At 43.8% G+C, this 26545-nt stretch overlaps 1 protein-coding gene across 2 annotated transcripts in view; it reads left to right on the plus strand.

The window, feature by feature from the left end:
• Positions 1-23492, plus strand: part of cbll1 (Cbl proto-oncogene-like 1, E3 ubiquitin protein ligase) — a 230182-nt gene extending 206690 nt beyond the window's left edge. For both annotated transcript variants that reach the window (XM_041201851.1, XM_041201852.1), the window contains exon 6: positions 21546-23492. In XM_041201851.1, the coding sequence (XP_041057785.1) occupies positions 21546-22587 (1042 nt within the window). In that variant the 3' untranslated portion in view covers positions 22588-23492. The remainder of the gene's footprint in view (positions 1-21545) is intronic.
• The last annotated feature ends 3053 nt before the right edge of the window (positions 23493-26545 follow it).

Here is a 26545-nt window from a genome sequence, read left to right on the forward strand (position 1 = left end):
CGTTGACATTATAATTAAACTTAAGCAGATAACCGTCCCAGTCGTCACTGGTCGATTGTAGAAGTTAGTTCTGTGTATAAAAATCAGTTAATAAAACGCTTCAATTGAGACCAGTGTTTCCAGCACCCCTTTCCCCTAAAGTCCATGCATGTGCATGTATCGCTGATTACGATTACCTCATACGTTCCCACCCACTTGGCTGCAAACCAGGTTTCTCAGGGGCAACTTTGACCATAACTTTCTGTCCAACACCAGGCACTTCAGCTTGCTCTGATCTGACTTCCCCTTCCAAGTCCTGCGTAATCTGCTGATCCCTGGCCTCCTGCCTGTCTACACAGCTCCCGGACAAATTGCTTCACTATCTCCCTTATCTGCCCCAATCCTGCACTGCCAGTTATAATGTCTCCTGGCAACCTCATCGCTCATCCTGTCATCAACTCATATGGAGTTAACCCCGTTGTTCTGTTAGGTGTCGCCCAAAGTGCCAGCAGAATGCTGGGCAATGAGTCTGCCCACCCTCGTCCCGTATCCTGGATGGCCTTTGCCAATGCTCACTTTAAGACCCTATTCATTCATTCAGCCATGCCTGAGCTCTGTGGAGGATAGGGAACATGGAACTTCTGTTTAATTCCTAGCCACCTACATATTTCTTTGAGTATGCGCCCCGTAAAATGCATACCCTGGTCTGAATCCATCCTGTAAGGGTATTCCCCAGTGTGGAATTACATCCTCTAACATTACGCGGGCCACAGTTGTGGCTGAGCAGTCCCATGTGGGGAAAGCCTCTACTCATCTCTTGAATTGATCGATAATAACCAGGCAATTGTTTTTCCCTCAGCTCGGCAGGAGGTGTCCCATAAAGTCTGTTCGTATCTGTTTCCAGGGACCTCTCGGCCGAGGTTGGTGCGAATTTAGATGGGCCTACCTGCGTTATGTTGGGCGCATATTAGACACTGCTGGCAATATTTAGCTACATCTCCTCCCATTCCCCACCACCACCACCTGCCCATCTGTCCTAACATGGCTTCCCTTCCATAATGAGAGTTCCCATGGTATATTCTCATAAGACGCTATTGGATACGCTGGGGTGCTAATATCTTCCCGTCTTTCCACCACACTCCATCCGTGCTTTCCATTGCACCCAACCCCTTCCACTGTTCTCGTTCCTCTTTCTTAGCATCTCGGTGCAAATCTGTTACATTCACCTCCTCTAACCCAGCGCCGTTACTGCCACCAGATACTCTGGGCTGCGGCTTCTGTAGCCACTTTGTCCACGCGCTGGTTACCCAGCTCAACCGGATCCGCTACTTTCCGACGGGCTTTAACTTTTATTATTGCTGCTTCTAGCGGTAGATTAGCAGCTTCTACTAGGTCTCTAACTATCGCTTCATGCTGCACCTGACCTCCTCCCAACGTGACATAACCCCTGTGGCTGCAGGCAACCATATAATCATGTACTACTCTAAAGGCGTACCTACTGTCCGTATAAATATTAACCCTTTTTCCCTGCGATATATGCAAAGCCTCTTTCAGTGCCACTAACTCTGCTACTTGAGCTGATGAATATTCCCCCACCCAAAATCCATCCTCCTCCATCCACCACCGCCCACCTAGTGCACGGAATACCATCCACGAACAGGGACAGATCCGCATCTTCTAACTCATTTTCCCTCAGTGCCTTTGGATCCTCCTCATTTATCTCCCACGAGCAATCATGCTTGAGTTCAATAACATGTTCCTTCCCTTCTGACAGCAACCCCTCTGCTGGGTTAGTCCCTGGATCACGAACTATTACAAACCGTTCTTAATTTTCCCATATTGAGTAATTCCACTATGGTAGGTCTTGTGTGTATTACCAGGTCCCCAGTCATTACTATTGGTTCTCACAGCCCAAGATGCGCAGTCTATTGCTGCTATGCACCAAGGCATTCCGCCAGCCACAGGCGACTGTTTTGTTGAAAAATAGCCTACGGGTCTCATCCGATCCCCATGCTCTTGGGTCAGCACGCACTGTAAAACCCTCCCTCATTAAGGGTATAGAGATGAAACACTTTGCCCATACAGGGCAACCTTAAGGCTGGCGCTCGAGTGAGTGCCCGTTTTAGTGCAGTATAAGCTATTTCTTGTTTCTCACCCCATTCTGTACAATTCTGCAATGCTTTCTCCTCTTTGATCAATTCCTGTATGGGAGCTGTTAACTTCGCAAAATCCTCCATGAAGGTCCTACAGTAACTAAACAACCCTAAGGTTTGCCTGACCCCTCGCTCATCTACGGATCTCGGCATTCTTTCTATAGCTTCCTTCCGACTACGGGGAATTTATTTAAAACTGTATAGTCAATTGTTAGTCGGTATGAACGGGCCAAATAGGGGAATTGGTGGTGGACTGGGTCCTCCTCACTATCCCGTCCTGCTCTATGCTCTGTATGATGGTCCACACTGCATTCTGTGCCTCTGATTTAATGGGATATTGTTTCCTTCAAGTGTGTTCTGGCCCCGGAATATGTATGGGAGTCATTTTAATCCTACCACAATCATGTTTGTGTCATGCCCAGACTCTGGCAACTTGCCAGCTCAGGATGCCCCATTGCCCTTGATCTGGGTTTGACTTGATCTACCCTAGAGTACTGAGGGAAGCAAGGGGGGAGATTGCTGGGGCCTTAACAGAAATCTTTGTAGCCTCAGTGGCTACAGGTGAGGTCCCAGAGGACTGGAGAATGGCCAATGTTGTTCCATTGTTTAAGAAGAGTAGCAGGGATAATCCAGGAAATTACAGGGCCATGGTAGGGAAATTATTGGAGAAGATTCTTCGTGACAGGATTTACTACCATTTGGAAGCAAATGGGCATTTTACTGAGAGGCAGCATGGTTTTGTGAAGGGGAGGTCGTGTCTCACTAACTTGATCAAGTTTTTCAAGGAAGTGACAAAGATGATCGACAATGGAAGGGCAGTGGATGTTATACATATGGATTTCAGTAAGGCCTTTGACAAGGTCCCTCATGGCAGACTGGTACAGAAGGTCTCACGGGCTCAGAGGTGAGCTGGCAGGATGGATACAAAATTGGCTTGGTCATAGAAGACAGAGGGTAGCAGTGGAAGGGTGCTTTTCTGAATGGAGAGCTGTGACCAGTGTAGTTCCGCAGGGATCAGTGCTTTGCTGTTTGTGCTATACATAAATGATTTGGAGGAAAATGTAACTGGGCTAATTAGTAAGTTTGCAGACGACACCAAGGTTGGAGGAGTTGCAGATAGTGAAGAGGATTGTCAAAGGATGCAACGGGATATAGATCGGCTGGAGACTTGGGCAGAGAAATGGCAGATGGAGTTTAATCCGGACAAATGTGAGGTAATGCATTTTGGAAGGTCTAATACAGGCAGGAATTACACAGTAAATGGCAGAACCCTTAAGTGCATTGACGGGCAGTGGGATCTGGGTGTACAGGTCCACAGGTCACTGAAAGTGACAACGCAGGTGGATAAGATAGTCAGGAAGGCATATGGCATGCTTGCCTTCATCAGCAGGGGTATTGAGTATAAAAGCTGGGAAGTCATACTGCAGCTGTATAGAACCTTGCTTAGGCCACACTTGGAATATTGCGTGCAATTCTGGTTGCCACATTACCAGAAGGATATGGAGGCGTTGGAGAGGGTGCAGAGGAGGTTTACCAGGATGCTGCCTGGTCTGGAGGTTATTAGCTATGAGGAGAGGTTGGAGAAACTCGGATTGTTCTCACTAGAGCGATGGAGATTGAGGGATGACTTGATAGAAGTTTACAAAATTATGAGTGGCATGGACAGAGTAGATAGTCAGAAGCTTTTTCCCAGGGTGGAAGAGTCAATTACTAGGGGACATAGATTTAAGGTGAGAGGAGAAAACTTTAGAGGAGATGTGCAGGGCAAGTTTTTTAACGCAGAGGGTAGTGAGTGTCTGGTATTTGCTGCCAGAGGAGGTGGTGGAAGCAGGATAGTGTCATTTAAGAGGCAGCTTGACAAATACATGAATAGGATGGGAATAGAGGGATACGGACCCCGGAAGTGCAAAATGTTTTAGTTGACGGGCAATATGATCGGCGCAGGCTTGGAGGACCAAAGGGCCTGTTCTTGTGCTGTACTTTTCTTTGTTCTTTGACTTCGTTACTGCAGGCACGCTGCATAGAAGAATTGGTGTTCGGTTCTTCTTAAGTGGACCTTGCATAATAATCTTACCGTCCTGTGGGCTGACTACTGCCTCTAATCTTTTTAAAATATCCATTCCCATAATGCTCCTACCCAAATCCGGATCAGGACGATCAACCCCTCTATCTCTAAGGGGGTAACCTCACTTTGTCTTGCCTGTATATGTACCCCACTTATTCCTGTCATCACATAGTTGGTAGGTCCAGGTCTGTAATTGAAATGAATGAATTGAAATGGTGTCTGTTAACATTCTGCACTGCCGGCCCCCTGACAGCACGTCAACAAACATTTGTGGATCTCCGGTCCTGGACATCCCGAGGGCCGGCGCTACCTATGCATGGCTTAACAAGTCCTGGAATAGCCCCCAGGCTTTGTCCACTGTCAGCAGCTGTTGACCCGGGTCAGTCTCAGCCCCTCGGGACTGCCTGGGGCCCCGGCCTTCCCGTCCCCCTCGTGGTGACCAACAATCATTCCAGAGGTGCCCAGTCTTCCTACAGGTTGTACACTGCAGCCCCGTATTCGAAGGCATCTTTCGCCGACTCCTGCATTCCCTGGCCATGTGACTCTCCTTTCCACAATTAAAACATTCTGTCCTCGAACTAACCACTGCCACTGGGGCCACTTTACGTCCCTGGGCCTCCAACTCCGTAGCCCTACGCATAATGTCCATGTAATTCCCTCCTACTGAAAGGTCCATGCTGATGACCTGATATTCAGGTCCGAACGCTTCCTTCAACATTTTCAGGAAAATCTCGTCACCCCGCACTGGACGCGGTTGTCCTGAAAATTGTACATACGTCTCCCACTTCTGTTCTTCATAGTTCATTACGGACTCACCCTTCTTCTGTACTGTGGATGTTATACACCCCCAATTCATCTCTCCCTCTCCCAAGACTTCCATAACTGCCACCTCAAAGTCCTTGTGCAGGGCTGTCGCCTTCTCCCGATCTGGAATGTCCCCAGGCTTTACCCAATCTACACTCCTAATCTGCAGGGGCAATCTTCCCCAAGGAAGCAATATCATCTGGGCATTTGGCCTTCACCAACATATGGGTATCAAGGGGGTGCATTGCATGGAAATCTTGAATTTCCCACAGTTTGGTCCAAAAATCTGCATTGTTATACCAAGGTTTAAGTCTCGGCAGTTCTTTCAGCAAAACCTGCTTCTCCCCCAGGCTGAATGGTACGTGTTTAACTTTCTCCACTGCCTCATCCTCTTCCCATTCCTCAGCTCCCCTATTTCTCCCTTTGGCTTTTAATCCGCCTTTATTGACTTTACTTTTCCTAACAGTTACTGCCATAGGGGCCAGGGGATTTGACGAGTACGGTGGGGCAGTTGGTACAGTGTTGTATGAGGGCGGTTTCATCCCAATTTTGTCATTGGCTTCACCTTCGGAGCTTTCCTCCTTCTGGTCAGTATCACAACAAACTGCCGCCACTGATCTGATCTGTCTTTGTCTCTCCCCCTCTAATCGACTGGACCTTAATATTAACCTGCCTACACAACTGCAAATACAAGGTAATAATAACTGTCACTCCTTTTTTTTCCTTATCCTTTTTCTGTTCTACCCACCACTGTTTTTGTTCTCCGGGGATTCCCTGCGGATTCTACCCCTCCTTCTGCATTTTCGTGATTAATCTTGACTACTGTTCCACTATGAACCTCGTGATGGAGTCGGCAATTCCCCAGTCACGTTCCATAGCACTTTCCTGTTTTCCTGACGGCATTCTGTTCTTATATTCCCATCTGTCTCTGTGTGGTTTGTTTGCACGGCCCTAACAACTTAGTTACTTGCGGTACATGCGGTCTACTTATTTTCACTGGGGTCTGGTCTTCCTGTGTGGCTTTGGCTATGGTTATTTTAAATCGTAGCCTGCCAGCATGGCTCCGCCTCCTCCTAACTGGGGTCTGGCTTCCCTGCGTGGCTTCGGCTATGGTTACTTCAAACGGTAGCTCCCCCCAGCACGGCTCTGCCTCCTATCTTAGGTAGTGGTCCGGCCTCCCTGTGCGGCTTTGGCACCGCTAGCCCACCTGCGTGGCTCAGCTTCCTACCCCAGTGCCCCCTGTCTACTGTCCTGATTCCTCCTCCTGATTATTTTGGTACTCGACTGGTCTGTTCTCGGGTATGCTTACTGCACTAACTACGGGTGGTAAATAAAATATACTCACCCACTTTGCAGAGCTGCCCCGAGGATCCAACCTGAGCATCCTGCTGACTACGCCAAACTGTTGTGGTAACTTTGACAAACGGACCACAGGAGGCTCAGGTACAGGTTACGATTGTTTATTCGAGCAATTGCAAGGAGAGACCCATCTCAAGCAGCTTGAGATAGCACTCTGCTAAATTACAAGTGCTCAGCATATTTATGCATTACTGGTCATGTACAAAAACATTTTTCAGATTCCAGTCTCGTCAACATATAGGTTTACATTAAACAGACATCTCTGGTAACAGGTACATGCATCGTACCTTCACTCCTATCGAAACTAGGACCATCTGTTTTTTCCCTCTCTGCTGAAAACAGGCTCAATCTTAGTTATTTTCCAGCCAAAGTCTTCAGTCTGACTCCTAGGACACCTAATCAATCTTATTCTTCTATGTCCAGCCTGGCTCCCAGGACCTTGCTGATGATCACAGGCCCTGAGGGTGTACAAGGTTCATATGGTGGTTTTTTAACTGTTTATGTACTTGCAGACACTGGCTGTTTGGAGATTCAAACCGTATCATTCCCTTACAATAGTTCTTACTATACTCCTATATTCCCCCCCTAACAAAGGTATAGCTGTTTTACCTCAGCTGTGTGGTCTTGCAGTTGGTTTGATTGCTTTTCAGCTAATATCTGTGATCCGAACAGTTTCCGCTTTTATTTTTCAAAGGAACAAACATACCTTAAACCATGCGACCATTTCAGTGTCCTTCCATAAAAAGGTTGTGGTTTTTTTTCACACCCTGAGTTTTAGCCTTTCACACGTTGAGAGCTTTTGAAACTGCCAAGGTCATAATTGGGTGACCCATTCAATTCAAATTACCCTTTGAATGCCTCTCATGAAAAAAACATTGAATTTTGATGGCTCTGTGTCCCACAACGATGAGTTGGCTGATACGTGATCGTCTTGCTCTATTTACAGCTCATCCTTAAAAGAATTTGAGAGTTTCACAAGTGGCTGAAATTGTTCATATTTTAATGAGGTGTTTGCTTGGGTTTTAGTTCTGTTTGGAATCGATACTGCCAAAGTCACATTATATGTTGTCAACCATCTCAAAAACTGTTGTCAGTTTAAGAAAATTAAAATTAAAATTCATGATTGTACTGGCTATGACAACTTTTTCTCCAAGCTAACAGTGTCCCTCCTATTCCATGAGCCTCAATTTGTTTAACCAGCCTTTTATCTGGTACTTCTGTCAATTTTTTTATTAAAATCGACATTGGTACCATCCGTTGCATTCCTTTAATCAACCTTTCTGTTATTTCTACAAAAAATTCAATTAGTTTTGTCAAGCATGATCTGCCTTTCACAAATCCAATCTGACTTTCCTAATTAACTCAAACCTCTCTAGGTGCTTGCTGACGTTTTTTCTTGATTATTGTTTCTAAAGCTTTACCTACCACTGATGTTAAACTCGCCTTGTAATTACTAGGAATGTCCTTGCATCCTGTCTGGAATAAGGGTGTCACAGTTGCCACTTTCCAATCCTCTGGCACCTCCCCCCATTGGAAAATAATAGCAAGTCCTTCCACTATCTCTACTTCCATTTACTTTAGCAGCCTCAAGCCATTCAGACCAGGTGACTGATCCACTCTAAGCATAACTAGTCTTTTCAGTATATTATCCATTACCTATACCATCTCCACTCTTAGTTGTTATGGATATGTTGTCCTCTTAGTTGTTACGAATATGAGGGTGTTTAATTTAAAACAGGCCTGATTTTCCCTCTTGCCACCTGTCTGAAAACTGAGGTATTTTGATTTTGATTTCCCCCTTTGTAAGAGGTGGTTTATTTCCCTACCCCTCAGTTTTGGCATGATCCAGTTTTCTATTAATAACTCCACAGCAAACTCGAGCTAGGATAAACTTAAAGGGTTAGTTTATTTTATACATGTTCAAAATCCAGGAAGGGGGTTCACACCATTTCCCCCTTTATGTATTTATACAGTGAAAAAGGGATTTAAAAAAATCAAGAGGTACAGGGCAAAGACTTCAGAGAAAATAAGAATTATTGTTTCACATGAGTCCAGAGTGCAGAATCAAAAGTCCAATGGTGTAGTTCATCAGGGTCGACAGGTTGAAAACTAATGCTGGATAATTCACTTTTCCAGTAGAGATGACTTCCACAATGGGATAGACACATAGAGATGAATTTGTCTTGTAGTCATTGGTACAGAAGTTCCAATAGAAACAGTGTAGATGGGGCCAGGCATTTAAACCTGAAGAGGGCTCTGGTTCTGAGCTGTTGCTTGCTAGATGGTAGATGGCAGAGTAGTAAAGGGCAGAGAGGGACAAGAGTTCCTGGAGTGTAAGAAAATACAAAACCAATATACTGTGGATGCTGGAGATATAAATAACAAAAAGATGCTGGAAATACTCAGGTCACAAAACATCTGTAGAGAGAAACAGAGTTAACATTTCAGGTCAAGATGCCTGATGACCTGTGTTTCCATAAATGCTGACTGAGCTGCTGAGTATTTGCAGCAATTTTTTGTTCATATTTCCTTGAGTGTGTTCAAGAGAATTTTCAAAAGCATTATGTTTTGAGTCCAGTGAGAAAGGAGACATTGCTACACCTGGTTCTTGGGAATGAGGTGGGCCAAGTGGACCAAGTATCATTAGGAGAATGTGATCATTGTATTATTAAAGTTAGCTTGGCTATGGAAAAGGACAAGGAGCAATTCAGAGTAAAAAAAATCCCAGAGTGAAAAGGATAAAGATAGAACAAGAGCTAAAAGTTCTAGATTGGGAAAGGACCAATTTTACAAAGCTGAGGAATGATTTAGCAAATGTGGACTGCAAACATCTACTTGAAGGTAAATCAGTGTCAGAGCAGTGGGAAGCATTGAAAGGGGAGATTTAAGGGGTTCAGAGTAAACATGTTCCCACAAAGAAAAAGTGTGGGGTGGCCAAATCCAGAGCCCCCTGGATGTCAAGGAGCTTGCAAGACAAGATAAGGTAGAAATGGAAAGCTTATGTTAGACACTGAGAACTCAGTACTACAGAAAGTCAAGAGGAGTATAGAAAGTGGAGAGGTGAAATCAAAAAGGAAATTAGGTATGCAAAGGGAGGGCATGAAAGAATATTGGCAAGCAAAATCAAGGAGAACCTAAAAATGTTTGACCGATACATTAAAAGCAAGTAAGGCCCATAAAATAATGAAAGGTAACGTTTGGAGGTGGAGAATGTGGGTATGGTTCTTAATGAATAATTTGCATCTATCTTCATGAAAGAGGAGACAATGCAGGCATAGTAATTGAGGAGTGTGAAGTTTTGGATGTGATAAACATAGGGAGAGAGGAAGTATTAGGGAGATTTGCTTCCTTGAAAGTGGATAAATCATCAGGGCTGGATGAAATGTTAAAATAAAGCAGGGAGGAAATAACCCAGGTCTGACCATCATTTTCCAATCCTCATGTGTGGTGTTGGAGAATTGGAGGTCTGCTAATATTGAACCTTTGTTTAAAAGGGAATGAGGGATAGACCGAATAATTACAGGCCAGTTAGTGCGACCTCAGTAGCAAGGAATTATTAGAACTAATCGCAAGGGACAGACTAAACTGTCACTTAGAAAGGCATAGATTAATCAAAGACAGTCAGCATGGATTTGGTAAGGGAAGGTCATGTCTGACTAATTTCATTTAATTTTTTAAAGAGGTAACAAGGACTGATGATGTGGTCTACATGGATTTTAGCAAGGCATTTGACAAGGTACACATGACAGTCTGATTGAAAAAGCAAAAGCCCATAGATCCAGGGGAATGTAGCAAGCTGGGTACAAATTAACTCAGTGGCAGGAAACAGTAATTATTGATGGATGTTTTTGTGACTGGAAGGCTGTTTCCTGTGGCGTTTCACAGGCTGAGTACTAGGTCCCTGCTTTTAGTGGTAGATGTTAATGATTTTGACGTAAATGTAGAGGAAATGATCAAGACGTTTGCAGATGACACAAAAATTGATGACATAACTGGTAGCGAGGAAGATAGCTGTAGAATAAAAAAGCAGAGTATTACTTGAACAGAGAAAGGCTGCAAAATTATGAGGTGCAGTGAGACTTAGATGTTCTAGTGCATGAGTCACAAAAAGTTAGTATGCAGGTACAACAAGTAACTAAGAGGCAAATGGAATGCTATCCTTTATTACGAGAGGAATTAAACATAAAAGTAAGGATGTTATGCTTGAGTGATACAGGGCATTGGTGAGACCACACCTGCAATATTGTTTACAGTTTTTTTCTCCTCATTTAAGGAAGGATGTAAATGCGTTGGAGGCTGTTCAGAGGAGGTTTACAAGATTGACACTTGGAGTGAGCAGATTGTCTTGTGAGAATAAGTTAGATGGACTGGGCTTGTTCCCACTCGAGTTTAGAAGAGTGAGGGGTGATTTGATTGAAGTTTATAAGATCCTGAATGGCCTTGACAAGGTGGGTGTGGAAAGGATATTTCTTCTGGTGGATGGAGCCCAGAATATGGGGGCACTGCTTTAAAATTAGGGATTGTCCTTTTTGGACAGAGATGAGAATTTATTTCTCTGAGATTTGTGCGACTTTGGAATTCTCTGCCTCAGAAGTGGGTGGAGGTGGGATCATTGGATATTTTTAAGGCAGAGGTAGATAGATTCTTGTTAGACAAGGGAATCAAAGGTTATCAGAGGTAGATGGGAATGTAGAATTTGAAACACAAACAGATCAGCCATGATCTTATTGAACGATGGAGCAGGCTCAAGGAGCCAAATGGCCTAATTCTGCTCCTATTTCATTTGTATGGTCGTATGGCTGCAGGAAGATATCATTGGACTGGTCAAGTGGACAGAAAATTGGCAAATGTAAGCATGGAAATATTAGGTGATGCATTTGGGGAGGTCAGACAAAGCAGGAGAATGCACAATAAATGGAAGGATACTGAGAGGTGTAGAGAAAGTGAGAGACTTTGGACTGACTGCCCACAGATTGCTGAACAGGACTAATTAACAGGGCATATTGAAAAGGTAGTTAAGAAGGCATATGGAATCCTTTCATTTATTAGCTGAAGCAGAGAATATAAGAGCAGGAAGTTTATGCTGGAACTATATCAAATATGAGTTAGGCCACAACTTGAGTACTGTGTGCAGCTCTGGACAGCTCATTTCAGAAAGCATGTAATTGCGCTAGAGAGGGACAGAGGGAATTGACGTGGATGTTGCCAGTGCTAGAAAATCACAGCTGAGGAAAGATTAGATAGGTTGGGGTTGTTCTCCTAGGAACAGAAGAAGGGGAGAGGATTGAGATGTTCAAAATTGTGAGGGGCCTGGATAGAGTGGATGGGAAGGGCAGCAAGGTCAGTGATCCGGGGGCAAAGATTTAAAGTGATTGGTAGGATTAGAGATGACAATTTTTTCACCCAAACGGTTGCAGGGATCTGAAACTCACTGCCTGAAAGGGTAGCTTTTTTATATTCTTTCACGAGATGTGGGCGCCACTGGCTCAGCCAGAATTTTATTGCCCATCCCTAATTGCCCTTGAGCTGCCTTCCTGAACCGCTGCAGTCCATGTGATACCCAGAATGTGTCCATGTGATATCCCATTCTGGCATACCCAGAACAATGTTTGGGAAGGAGTTCTGAGATTTTGACTCAGCAACAGTGAAAGAACTGCAAAATAGTTCAAGTCAGGATGCTCTTTGCCTTGTTGGAGAACTTGCAAGTGGTGGTGTCCCCATGCATCTACTACCCTTGTACTTTTAGGTGGTAGAGGCTGCAGGGTTGGAAAGTCCTGTCGAAGGAGCCTTGAGTTGCTGCACTGCATCTTGTAGATGGTACAAGGGAATCAAAGGTTATCGGGGATAAATAGGAATGTGGAATTCATAACACAAACAGATCAGCCATTATCTTATTGAATGGCGGAGCAAGCTCAAGGGGCCAAATGGCCTATTTCTGTTCCTATTTCGTATTTTCATATGTATGTTCACATGACTGAAGGAAGATATCAATGGACTGGTCTGGTGGGGAGTGCATTTGGGGAGGTCAAACAAGGCAAGGTAATACACAATAATTGGGAGGATACTGAGAGGTGTAAAGGGAGTGAGGGACCTTAGACTGCCTTGTGCATCAGTGGTGCAGGGAGTAGATGTTGGAGGTAGTGGATGGGATGCCATTCAAGGGGGACGCTTTGTCCTGGATGGTAGTATCTGGTGCGAATGTTACTTGCCACTTATCAGTCCAAGCCTGAATGTTGTCCAGTTCTTGCTGCACATGTATCTGTCAGTATCTGAGGAGTCGCGAATGATGCTGAACATTGTGCAATCATCAGCAAATATCCCAAATTCTGATCTTTGGATGGAAGGAAGGTCATTGATGAAGCAGCTGAAAATGGTTGGGCCTAGGTCACTACCCAAAAGAACTCTTGCAGCAATGTCCTGGAACTTAGATGATTGACTTCCAACAACCACAACCTTCTTCCTTTGTGCTAGGTATGATTCCAACCAGCGGAGAGTTTTCTCCCTGATTTCCACTGACTCCAGTTTTGCTAGGGCTCCTTGATGCCACACTTGGCACAATGTGGCCTTGATGTCAAGGTCAGTCACTCTGACCTCACCTCGGGAGTTCAGCTCTTTTGTCCATGTTTGGATTGTAATGTCAGGAGCTGAGTGGCCCTGGTGGAACTTGAACTGAGCGTCAGTGAGCAGGTCATTTCTGAATAAGTGCCACTTGATAGCACTGTCATCAATACCTTCCATCATTCCATTCATGGCAGTAATTGGCCAGGTTGCATTTGTCTTGCTTTTTATGGACAGGACATTCCTAGGCAATTTTCCATATAGCTGGGTAGATGCCAGTGTTGTAGCTGTACTGGAACAGCTTGGCTAAGGGTGCAGTGTTCAGGACTATTGCTGGAGTGTTGTCAGAGTCCATATCCTTTGCAGTAACTAGTGCCTTGATATCCCATGATCTGAATTGAGGAGGCTGCTCAGCAAGATAAGAGCCCATGGTGTTAGAGGCAAGGTACTAGCATGGATATCTGGCAGGAGGCAGAGAGTGGGGATAAGGGGGTCCTTCTCAGGATGGCAGCCGGTGACAAGTGGAGTTCCGCAAGGGTCAGTGTTGGGACCACAACTTTTCACTTTATACATTAATGATCTGGGTGAAGGAACTGAGGGCATCCTGGCTAAGTTTGCTGATGATACAAAGATAGGTGAAGGGACAGGTAGTATTGAGAGGCGGGGAGGCTGCAGAAGGATTTGGACAGTTTAGGAGAATGGGCAAAGAAGTGGCAGATGGAATACAACGTGGGGAGGTGCGAGGTCATGCACTTTGGGAGGAAGAACAGAGGCATAGACCACTTTCTAAATGGGGAGAGAATTCAAAAGTCTGGAGTGCAAAGGGACTTGGGAGTCCTAGTCCAGGATTCTCTTAAGGCTAACTTGCAGGTTGAGTCAGTAGTTAGGAAGGCAAATGCAATGTTGGCATTTATTTCAAGAGGACTAGAATATAAAAGCAGGGGTGTGCTGCTGAGGCTTTATAAGGCTCTGGTCAGACCACATTTAGAATACTGTGAGCAATTTTGGGCCCCATATCTCAGGAAGGATGTGTTGGCCCTGGAGAGGGTCCAGAGGAGGTTCACGAGAACGGTCCCAGGAATGAAAGTCTTAACATATGAGGAACGTTTGAGGACTCTGGGTCTATACTCGATGGAGTTTAGAAGGATGAGGGGGGAACTGATTGAAACTTACAGAATACTGAAAGGCCTGGATAGAGTGGACATGGGGAAGATGTTTCCATTAGTAGGAGAGACTAGGACCCGAGGGCACAGCCTCAGAGTAAAGGGAAGACCTTTTAGAACAGAGTTGAGGAGCAACTTCTTTAGCCAGAGATTGGTGAATCTATGGAATTCATTGCCACAGAAGGATGTGGAGGCCAGGTCACTGAGTGTATTTAAGACCGAGGTAGATAGGTTCTTGATTGGTAAGGGGATCAAAGGTTATGGGGAGAAGGCGGGAGAATGGGGTTGAGAAACTTATCAGCCATGATTGAATGGCGGAGCAGACTCGATGGGCCAAATGGCCTAATTTCTGCTCCTATGTCTTATGGTCTTATCCACTTGGCACTTCTGGCTGAAGATTGTTGAAATGCCTCTGCCTTGTCTTTTGCACTGATGTGCTAGGCTCTCCCATCATTGGGGATATGCGAACATATGAAATAGGAGCATAAGTAGGTCATTAGGCCCCACAAGCCTGCGCTGATCATGGCTGATTTGTTTGTATTTCGAATTCCACATTCCCATCTACCCCCGATAACCATTGATTCCCTTGTCTAACAGGGAATCTATCTACTCCTGCCTTAAAATATTCAGTGACCCCGCTCCACTGCCTTCTGAGGCAGAGAGTTCCAAAGTCGGACAAGCCTGTCAGAGAAAAAATTTCTCCTCGTCTCTGTTCTAAAAGGGCAACCCCTAATTCTAGAACAATGCCGCCCACCCCCCCCGCCCCCCAGTTCTGGAGTCACCCACAAGAGCAAACATTCTTTCCACGTCCACCTTGTCATGACCTTTCAGGATCTTATATACTTCAATCAAATCACCCCTCACTCTTCTAAACTCCAGTGGAAACAAGCCCAGCCTGTCCAACCTTTCCTCATAAGATAACCTGCTCATTCCAGGTATCAATCTAGTAAACTTCCTTTGAACCGCCTCCAATGCATTTACGTCCTTCCTTAAATAAGGAGGCCAAAATTGCACAAAGTATGCGAGATGTGGTCTCACCAATGCCCTGTATAACTGAAGTATAACATCCTTACTTTTATGTTCAATTCCCCTCAATAAAGGATAGCATTTCATTAGCTTTTTTGATTACTTGCTGTACCTGCATACTAACTTTTTGTGACTCATGCGCTGGAACACCTAGGTCCCTCTGCACCTCAGAATTCTGCAGACTTTCTCCATTTAAGCAATGCTCTGCTTTTTTATTCTTTCTGCTAAAATGAACAACTTCACATTTTCCGACATTATACTCCAGACTTCCGGCCAATTTTGTGGAGCGCCGCTTCCAGTTATTTGCTTAATTGCCCAACACCATTCACATGAATGTGGCAGAACTGCAGACATTAGACCTGATCCGTCAGCTGTGGGATCACTTAGCTGTTAATCGCATATTGCTTCCGCTGTTTGTCATGCAAGTAGTCCTGTGTTGTAGCTTCAGCAGGTTGACACCCCATCTTTAGGAATTCCTGGTGCTGCTCCTGGCATGCCTTCCTGCACTCTTCATTAAACCAGAGTTGACCCCTTGTTTGATGGTCGTGGTAGAGTGGGGGGAGGTGTGGTTTATGCTGGGTCATGAGGTTACAGATTGTGGCTGTATACAATTCTGCTGATGCCCCACTGCACCTTATGCATGGCCAATTTTGAGTTGCTGGGTCTGTTCAAAATCTATCCCACTTAGCACGATGGTCATGCCACACAACACAATGGAGGGGCTCCTCAATATAAAGATGGGAATTCATCCATAAGGACTGTGCGGTGATCACTTCTACAAATACTGTCATGGACAGATACACCTGTGACAGATAGATTGGCAAGGACAAAGTCAAGTACAATTTTCCTCCTGTTGGTTCCCTGACCACTTGCTGCAGACCCAGTCTCACAGCTATGTTCTTTAGGACTCGGCCAGCTCAGTTAGTAGTGGTGCTACCGAGCCACTCTTGGTAATGGACAATGAAGTCCCCCATCCAGAATACATTCTACGCCCTTGCCACCCTCAGTGCTCCCTCCAAATGGTGTTCAACGTGGAGGAGTACTGATTCATCAGTTGAGGGAGGACAGTACGTAGTAATCAGCAGGAGGTTTCCTTGCCCATGTTTGACCTGATGCCATGAGACTTCAGAGTCCACAGTGAATGTTGAGATCTCCCAGGGCAACTCTCTTCTGACTGTATACCACAGCACTGGTATGCCATCACCTCTGATGGGTCTGTCCTGTTGGTGGGACAGGATATACCCAGGGAGGGTGATGGTGGTGTCTGGGGCATTATATGATATGCTTTCTGATATAAGATATGATTCCATGCATGCGACTATGTCAGGCTGTTGTTGTCTAATCTGCGGGATAGCTGTCTCAATTTTGGCACAAGCCCCCAGGGTTAGGAGGACTTTGCAGGGTTGACAGAGCTGAAACCCAGCCCTTGTCATTTCCGGTTCCATACTTTTTTGTAGACTTTTTAGCGGTTTGATACAACTGTGTGACTTGCTAAGCCATTTCAGAGGGCACAACCACATTGAGGAGGGCTGGAGTCACATGTAGGCCAGACCAGGTAAGGACAGCAGATTTCCTTCCCTAAAAGGCATTAGTCAAACGGATGGGTTTTTATGACAATCGACAATGGTTTCATGGCCACTATTACCGAGTCTTGCTTTTTTATTCTGGATTGATTGACTCAATTTAACTTCCACTAGCTGTTGTGATGGAATTTAAACCCGTGCTCATGTCCCCAGACCCTTAGCCTCTAGATTACTAGTTCGGTGACATTACCTCTACGCCATTGCCCCCTGTAGTAGAGGCAGAAACGCTCAGCTCATTTAAAAGTTGCCTGGATATAGCTTGAAGTGCCATAAACTGCAGGGCTGTGGACCAAATGCTAGAAAGTGGGATTAGGCTGAACTAGAGACTGTTTCTCTCCTACATTTTCTGCCCCTTACTGAATCTGTCACTTCCACTTATTTTGAACACTTGTTGGCGGGCTGCAATCTAATCCTGTTTTAAATGAATATTTGCATCCAAAGAAGTTGGTGATGCAAAGACCATGGTGAAAGATGAGATAATTCGGACACTAGATGGGTTTAAAATTAACAAGGTGGTGATATTGGATAGGTTATCTGTAATTAAAGTTGATAAGGTACCGGGACCAGATGAGATGATCCAAGGGAAGTGAGAGTGGAAATTGTAGAGACGATGACCATAATTTTTCAGATACCTTAGACTCAGGTGGTACCAGAGGACGGGAGAATTGCAAATGTTGTTCAAAAAGGCTCTAAAGGTAAGCCAGCAACTACAGGCTAAACATTTTAACCTTGGTCTGTCTGCAAGCATAACCCAGATCTTCCTGTTGCTTGCCATTTCAACACACCATTCCTGCTCTCATGCCCACATCCCCATCATTGGCCTGCTGCAATGTTCCAGTGAAGCCCAATGCAAACTGGAGGAACAGCATTTCATTTCCTGACTAGGCACATTACAGCCTTTCGGATTTAACATTGAGTTCAACAAGTTCAGACCATGAACTCTCTATCCTGTATCTTCACCCCTTTTTAAATCCCTTTTTTCAAAATTTGTTATTTTTTATCTACTTATTTTTATCATTTTATTCATTGTTTTACTCCCTTTTTTATCCCTTTTTCCCCACCACCGCCACCTCCCCTACCCCACCCCCAGAAGGGCCATCAGTTACTTGTTCCATGTTGTTCTTTCACAGAGTGCTGACCCTTGTTCTGCTATTATCACATTCTGTTTTTTACCTTTATGCCACTACTAGCACCTTTTTTTAGCCCCTACCACTACCATTAACACTCCCTTTGTCCTTTTGTTCATGACATCTTAGTCGATCTCTCCTTTGCCCCCATCCAGCTTTACTTGCTCCATCCCCCCTTAAACAGTATAAATTTCATCACGTTTTGACTTCTCTTTAGCTCTAAAGAAGGGTCATATGGACTCGAAACATTAACTTTGTTTCTCTCTCCACAGATGCTGTCAGACCTGCTGAGTTTTTCCAGCATTTTCTGTTTTCTGCACACCTTGGTGTACAGGTCACAATTTCAAAATTTGTGGATGATACAAAACTTGGAAGTTATTGTGAACGGTGAAGAGGACAGTGTAGAACTTCAAAAGGATGTAGACAAGTTGGTGGAATGGGCAGACAAGTGGAATATGAAAATTAAGGCAGAGCAGTGTGAAATGATTCACTTTGGTAGAAAGAACGCAGAGAGATAATAAAAAATAAAGGATTCAACTCTAAAGGGAGTGAAGGAGCACAAGATTATATGTGCATAAATCATTGAAGGTGGCAGGACGGGTTGAGAAACCGGTTAATAAAGCAAACAGTATCCTAGGCTTTATCACTAAGAGCATAGAGTACAAAAGCATGAAGCTCTGTCAGACTTGTATAGTCTACTGATTTGGCCTCAAATGCAGTATTTCGTCCAGTTCTGGACACCACATTTTAGGAAGGATGTGAGAGGATGCAGAAGGATTCATGACAATGATTCCAGGGATGGGGACCTTCAGTTTGTAAATAAGTTGGAGACGTTTAGACTGTTTCCTTGGAAAGTTGGGGTAGATCTAATAGACATATTTAATATCATGAGCGGTCTGCACAGTTTAAATTGGGAGAAATCAGGATAAGTGACAGATAACATTCACACTACACAAGTGCCCAGACAGTCACATGTTCAACAAGAGAGAATCTAACCATCTCTCCTTGATATTGACCAGAACTATAACTGAAACAGCCATATAAATATTGTGGCTGGAAGAGCGAGTCAGAGGCTGGGAATTCTGTGGTGAGTAACTCACCACCTGACTCCTCAAACCCTGCCCACAACATGTGTGAAGGAATACATGTGTGGAGCTCCAATGTCACTCAAAATGGACAAAGCAACCTGCTTGATAGATACCTATCCACCAATTTAAACACTATCTCCACCACCAGCACACAGTGGCAGTGGTGTGTACCATCTATAGATGCACTGCAGCAACTCAGCAAGCCTCCTACGACAGCATCATCTATATTTGCGACCTCTACAATCTAGAAGGGTAAAGGCTGCAGGCACATGGCAACACTTCCACCTGCAAAGCTCCCCTAGTCATAAACCATCTTAACTTGGAACTATATTCGCTCTTACTGGGTCAAAAGACTGGAACTCCCTTCCTAACAGCACTGTGAGTATACATGCACCAGATGAATTGTAGCAGTTCAAGATGGTGGCTCACCATCACCATCTTGAGGGCAATTAGGGATGGGCAACAAATGCAGGGCTTGCCAGCAATGCTTGTATCCCATGAAAGAAAATAAAAAAATCTAGCCTTAACCTACACTTCTGAGAACTTATGAAATTCCTTGTCCCTAATAGACCCTACCCCACCTCTTACTATCCGCTTACCAAAGAGTTCCCTTTTAACTGCTATTATTCTCCTGTTCTCTCTTATTCTCCTGCTCTCTCTTTGCCAATCTTATTTTCTTCACTTACCCTCTGAACTTATGGTATTTGGCCTAGTTTTTGCTTGAATAATTTACCTGACATGCATCTGCCATTTCTCCCTTATCATCCAAGGAGTCCTGACTTTGATTCACCTACGTTGTGCTCTTTTTGGAATACCTTGTAACTGAAACATCTCCATCGAGATTACCCATTGTTCCATTACCATTCTTTGTCAGTCTATGCTTACATTTTACCTTTGCTAGTTCTTTCTCATCACATTGACATTAACCTTCTGATAACCTTCTCAAGGGCAGCTCGGGATGGGCAATAAATGCTGGCCCAGCCAGCAAAGCCTACATCCCGTGAACTCTTACTCAAGTGTTCCTCCACAGGCACTTGGTCCACTCGGCCCACCTCATTTCCCAGCATGCAGATTCAGCAATGCCTCCTTCCTTAGGTGGGCTGAGAACATATACTGGTCAAGGAAGTCTTCCTGAACACACTACTGAAACTGCCCCCCACCTGTCCCACTCTTTGCCTTTTACTCTAACATTATCCCAGTCGATATATGGGTAATTAAAGCCCCCCCCCAACAACATTAGCCTGTAGTTCTTGTACACCTCTGTGATTTCCCTGCAGATTTGTTCCTCTATCTCTCGCTCTATTTTGAGGTCTATAGGTGTATGATCACCCTTTTTTTGCTTCAGTTCTAATCACATAGCCCTCTCCAGGCCATCTTCTCTTTCCAACACTACCATGTCTTCCTTAATCAGTACTGTTGCCCAACCAATCTTCTTTCCTTCCCTAACTTTTCTGAGATTTTGTATCCCTGAATACTAAGCACCCAGTCCTCACCATTTTTAAGTCGCACTTCCTTTATCACCCCTACATCATATTCCCACACAGCTATTTGTGCATTCACCACGCTTCATGCATTTACCTACTTGCATTCTAAACTTGACTTTGAATGTCTCATAGTCCTTCTTAGTCTGTTGGTACCTTCTCTAGTACTGCCCAACACCCTCACTTTATGCACCTTACTCCTCTTTAATACTTCTATGGGCTGGTTCCCATTCCCCTGCCAATTTAGTTTAAGCCCTCCCCAACCACACTAAATAAACCTTCCCAAAAGGACATTGTTCTGTTGAGGTGCAACCCAACCCTTTTGAAGAGGTGTCTCCTGCCCCAGAACTGGACCCAGCGTCTCAAGAGTCTGAAGCCCTCCTTCTTACACTATCAAGCCGCACATTGATCCTTCCTATCCTCCCTCACTCTCGTCAGTGAGACCCTGGGAGTAATTCAGAGATTACTACCTTCAAGGTTCTACTTGTTACACTTCCTCCCCAGCTCCTGAAAGGCTGACTGAAGGACCTCAAACACTGCTCTCTCTGTCGTTGGTACCCACTTTCTACCACAAGTTCTGACTCGCTGTTTCCTCCTGAAGAATACTTTATAACCTCTCTGTGATGTCCTTTACCTTGACACCAGGCAGGACTCACAATGACTGTTGCAGAATCTCTCAGTCGTTAGTGACATGATCTCATTTGCACTTTCTATACACGTGGTTTCCCAAGGCACATGAAACCTCCTGAAGTTTCCAAATGGTGCAGAAATTGCAAACAGTAGGTCTCATCCATGATTGAAAAAAGATTCTATTCCCTCTTTTCGAATCTAGTTAATACTTTGTTTAAACTATTAATGCCTTTGAACTCACTTTGTTCTAATACTCTTATTAATTCACTTCATGCTATACTTGAGCAATTTAAATTCTTAATTTCCAGCTCTTAGTTTAAAGGAATGCCCCCATTTAAAGAGAATGAAAGAGAAATTTTCAGCAAGCAACACTGGCTTCTCAGGCTCTCTCTGGCTGATTAAATATCCGTTGTTTACATAACATGTTTCATTATGGCACAAATGATTAATAGCACAAATGGTTTGGGTTTTTGAAATGAAGCATAATAATATAGGGACTGACAAAACCTATTTCCTTTTTATTCTTTAGGTGTAGTGACCCAGTTCAGCGCATTGAGCAGTGCTTGCGAGGCTCACTCTTCATGTGTAGCATTGTCCAAGGCTGCAAACGGACCTACCTTTCTCAGAGAGACTTGCAGGCTCACATCAACCACCGGCACATGAGAACTGGTAAGGCTGTCATTAGGTCACAGCCAGAACCAATCCATCCTGCAATGGCACCTCCAGCAGAAATTGCTGAGCGTTTTCTGATGCCACAAGACAAGCACCATATTTCGCATCTGCCTCCTAAGCAACATGCCATCTTGATGCCACCACCCCCTCTACAGCATGTGTCACACGATCACTACAGCCAGACACATGAGGATATTCGTCCACCGCCCTCTGAGATGTCTCTTCCTCCACCACCGAGGTCGGTGAGTCAAGAAACCTTTCGAATTTCAACGGTGACAACAAGGAAACACAGCAACCTGATCACCGTTCCTATTCAGGATGACTCTTCAAGTACAGGCAGTCGCGAACCCCCAACTGCTGCACCTCATCATCATCCTGAATACCAGAACAATCCAGTGGTATCTCACCCACACCATATGCTGCCTCCACAACAGCACTATGCTCCACCTCCTCCCCCACCCCCACCAATAAACCACCCCATGCAGCACCCAGCACAGGCAGCTGGCAACCCTCATATGGTGTACAACCAGGCTCCGCCTCCACCTCTGTCAGCAGCTCCACCACCAATCAACCCACCGCCAGGACACATCTTGGCTCAAATGCCACCATATATGAACCATCCTCCCCATGGGCCACCCCCTCCACAGCACACTGGTCCTCCTGTCAACACCCCTCCACCTCCCCACCATTACTCTGCCTCCTCAATGCCGCAGTATACAGAAGACCAAGGAACTCTTAGTCCTCCATTTACTCAGCCTGGAGGGCATAGTCCAGGTATTGGAGTTTGGCCTGCTCCCAGAGGCCCCCCTCCACCGAGGATTCAAGTCCCACCTCCACAGGCTCCACTGCCTGGGCCACATCACCCTGATCAGACACGATATAGGCCATATTATCAGTAAGTTGCAGGATGGATTGTATGGAAGTACTTTATAGTCCCATGGTGTGGTGTTGCTTCTTCAGATGCAAAATTCTTTACTTTTTGGAGGGAGCCTGCTGAAAGGGATTGCAGTGATTTAAAGGTTAATTGGGATGGTTTTGATGCAATAAATTATTAATACAGCTCAAACGGTTTGTGTATCAACAAAATTTGGAGTTTTCACACACATTTGCTAATTACATCTTTTATGAAAGTGAGAAAAACTAGTCTGTAATGTGTATTGTGCAATTTGCTCCTTGTGTGAGGAAAATCTCAGTGAGTATCAGAGGCAATCCTGTGAAGATTCTGCTGGGACTAAGAGTTAACTTAGTTAAGTGCTCTCAAGGCTGAGAAACCAGTGACCACGACTGTTTTTACCATATGGAGAGCATGTAGTTACAACATATTATATTATAATACATATCTTACTGACCTTTCTTTGACTCATTTGTACTTAACACTGTGATTAACATTTACAAAATGTTCTGTAAATAAATCCACAAGTGTAAGCAATTCAATGTTGCAAATTTATGTTCACCTTGCTGTAAACCCTTAAAAGTTGATAACGGTAGGGATGCTGTAAGATGAGCGCCATGTAATAAGAGAGCAGGTATTCTTTTTGTTTATTTCTGTTTGAAATATATAACCTACATGCATTAGAATATTAGTGATTGTTGGCTTTTCAGGGTTTTGCATTCTCTGTATTGTGTAAAATTGTGGCCTAAGGCAATGATTTGTTCGCTGCCTCCCCCACCCCCACCAGCTTCTTTCAATGTTGAAATTTTTTTTTAATTTACAAGAAAAGGATAGAATAAACTTCAGAACAAGGTTAATGGTGATTCTTTTATTTTGTATTCTTTTCAAATAAAAGTGTTGTGTATGAAATGATATAAGCAGTGAGTAAGGAAGTTTGTATCTACTTCATTGGTCATTTTTGGAAACTATTACCAAAAGACAAGTGAGGTACAGTAACAGTGGCATCTATCTGAATGAAGCTTGTCTTAATCAAATCCAGCAAATGAATCAACAGCCCATTGGTTAATTGGGAAGCACTTAACTACAACCCTGGTCTTTCACTACACATTTTACTACAGGAAGTTCCATGGCATCTTGTGTTATGTGTGGGTGGAAAGTTTCATTTCATAGGCACAAATTTTATTTCAGATCTAATTTGCAATTATATACTGTCTGACCATGCATTATTTCCATACTAAGTATTAGAAAGTTCTTGAATTCACCATGGCTAGAATAACAGGCTTTTAATCATCTGAGTGATGCTCAGAAACTCAGGCTGTGGATAGAAATCTCCAAACCAAGGCCTGAGAAATCCATCAGATGCAATATTGGGTCATGTAGTATCTATTTCTGCAGCACTATGCATGTTGTTTTGGTTCCAAAATGGTATCCATTGCATGTTCAGATGTCCTGTTAGGTATGGAATTAGCATGGGAGCTGGGAGCGTGTCCCACAAGTATGTAGACTCAGTAGATCATGATGCAAATCAGTGCGCAATGCTGATTTGATATCAGCAGTGCCATTTTGGACTCACTAACCACTAGGTTTCACTAACCACCTCTCTTAACCTCACACAACTGGATATATGTTCAGCAGAAAGGCTAACCCCATTAGCATTATTTAAAGGTATTATCAACTACTTTCAGGTTACTTTCTGATTTATTCTTTGGATTGTTATTGAATTTGTAGAAGTTCTACACAAAACACTTGCTCCCAAACATGAATGCAAAAATTTGTATCCCTCTAGGACTGCAACATGATAGAGAGAATAACCAGAGATAACATAGGACAAGTTGCTGGAAGGAGATGGAAGAGAGGACAAAGGGCTCTGAGATAGTGTATGCATTGGTTCTAATCTTGCAAAATTCCCTAGATCCTGCAAAGCTCCCAACAAATTGGAAAGCCGTAAAAGTAACTTCTCTATTCAAGAGGGGAGACATAAAGCAGGACACTATAGACCAGTTAGTCTAACGTCTGTTATTGGAAAAATGCTAGAATCCATTATTAAGTAGGTAGTAGAAGAATATTTAGAAAATCATAAAATCAAGCAGATTCAACATGGTTTTGTAAACATACAAATTAGGAATAGGCCATTTAACTCCTTAAGCCTGCTCTGCCATTTGATAAGATCATGGTTGATCTGATTATGGCCTCTATTTTCCTGTCTACCCTTTGACTCTCTTATCAGTAAAGAATCTAGCTAACTTAGCCTTTAAAATATTCAATGACGTTGTCTCCATTGCTTTCTGGGGAAAAGAATTCCACAGACTAATCCACAGACCCTCTGAGAAAAAAATTCCCTTCATCTCTGTCTTAAATGGGAGATCCCTTATTTTTAAACCATAATCCCCTGGTTCTAGTCACTCTTCCAGCATCCACTCTGTCAAGTTCCCCTGAGAATCTTATATTGTTTCAATAAGATCACCTCTCATTCTTCTAAACTGCAATGGATACAGACACAACTTGTTCAAGTTTTCCCTCATAAGATAACCCCTTCATCCCAGAAATCAATCAAGTGAATTTTCTCTGCACTGCTTCTAAAGCAATTATGTCATTTCTTAAATAAGGAGACCAGTACCCCAGATGAGGTCTCCTCAATTTCTGGTACGATTGTAGCAAAACTTCCTTACTTTCATATTCCATTCCTGTTGCAATAAACAACCTCGCATTTGCCTTCCGAATCATTTGCAATACCTGCATATCAACCTTTTGTGGTTCATGTACCAGGACACCCAGATCTCTCTGTACTGCAGCATTCTGCAGTCTCTAAGTAATGTTTTTCTATTCTTCCAGCAGAAGTTCACATTTCCCCACATTATACCCCAACTGCCATTTTTTGCCCATTCACATAACCTATCTATATCCCTTTGCAGACTCCTTATGTCCTCTTCACAACTCGCTCATACCTATTCCCATCTATGTGTCAGCAACAAAACAAAAACAGAATTACCTGGAAAAACTCAGCAGGTCTGGCAGCATCGGCGTCAGCAATGTCACGATTGTGTAATTTTGAAATTATAGATGTTAAAGACAACTGGTTTAAAATACATTTTTACTTTCAACCTTTAAATTGAGTTTCAAAGCCCTTTTCAAAGTGGAGGTATGGATAGACATCTTGTCACCTTTCTGTGTTTGTTCAAACCTTGTAAGATTCTGTTATCTCCAGGGCTGTCAATTGGATCTTCTAAAGGTGTGAAGACTACTTAGCAAACAGGAGACGGGAAGATACTTCAAAGGAATGCCAGGCATAATTAAGCTGTTTGCCTGGTGGAACAATGGTGCATTTGAAATTAACACAGCAGCCATTTTGAGTTTGGAACTGTATAAATTCTGACTGAGAACAACCATTTTGTACAAAACCTCCAGGAAGAACTCTGACGTCATCAGAGGGCGTTCTCGGCCAAGGGAGACCAAATAAGAAGGTATCCAGAAATCAGCAATGTTCTGCTGAAAAAGAATCTAAGCAACCTTCAAGTGTTGGACCCACAAAACTATTGAACAAGAAACCCCTCTTTCCCAAAACCTGCTGAGTTCACCTGAAAAGGCAAACACTGACTATTCAACTACAGAAGCCATTATAGCTGCTAAACAAACTGTTCAACTTCAATCCTTCACTCCAGGCAACCAATACTTCAACTACAAGCTACAGCATATCTTAAAGGGCTGAACCGAATCTCATCTTTATAAGTATCTTTTGAAGGATTTTATTGAAGGATATAAATGCATTGGAAGCGGCTCTGAAGAGTTTTATTACATTGATACCCGGAATGTGTGGGTTACCTTATGAGCTTATGAGTATTTGTCTTGAGTTGGACAGACTGGGCTTTTTCCACTGGAGTTCAGAAGAGTGAGGGTTGACTTGATTGAAGTATATAAGATCTTGAACAGTCTGTTGTGGGTGAATCCAGAACTAGGGATCACTGTTT

Source organism: Carcharodon carcharias, chromosome 13, assembly GCF_017639515.1.
Source record: "Carcharodon carcharias isolate sCarCar2 chromosome 13, sCarCar2.pri, whole genome shotgun sequence".
NCBI lineage: Eukaryota > Metazoa > Chordata > Chondrichthyes > Lamniformes > Lamnidae > Carcharodon > Carcharodon carcharias.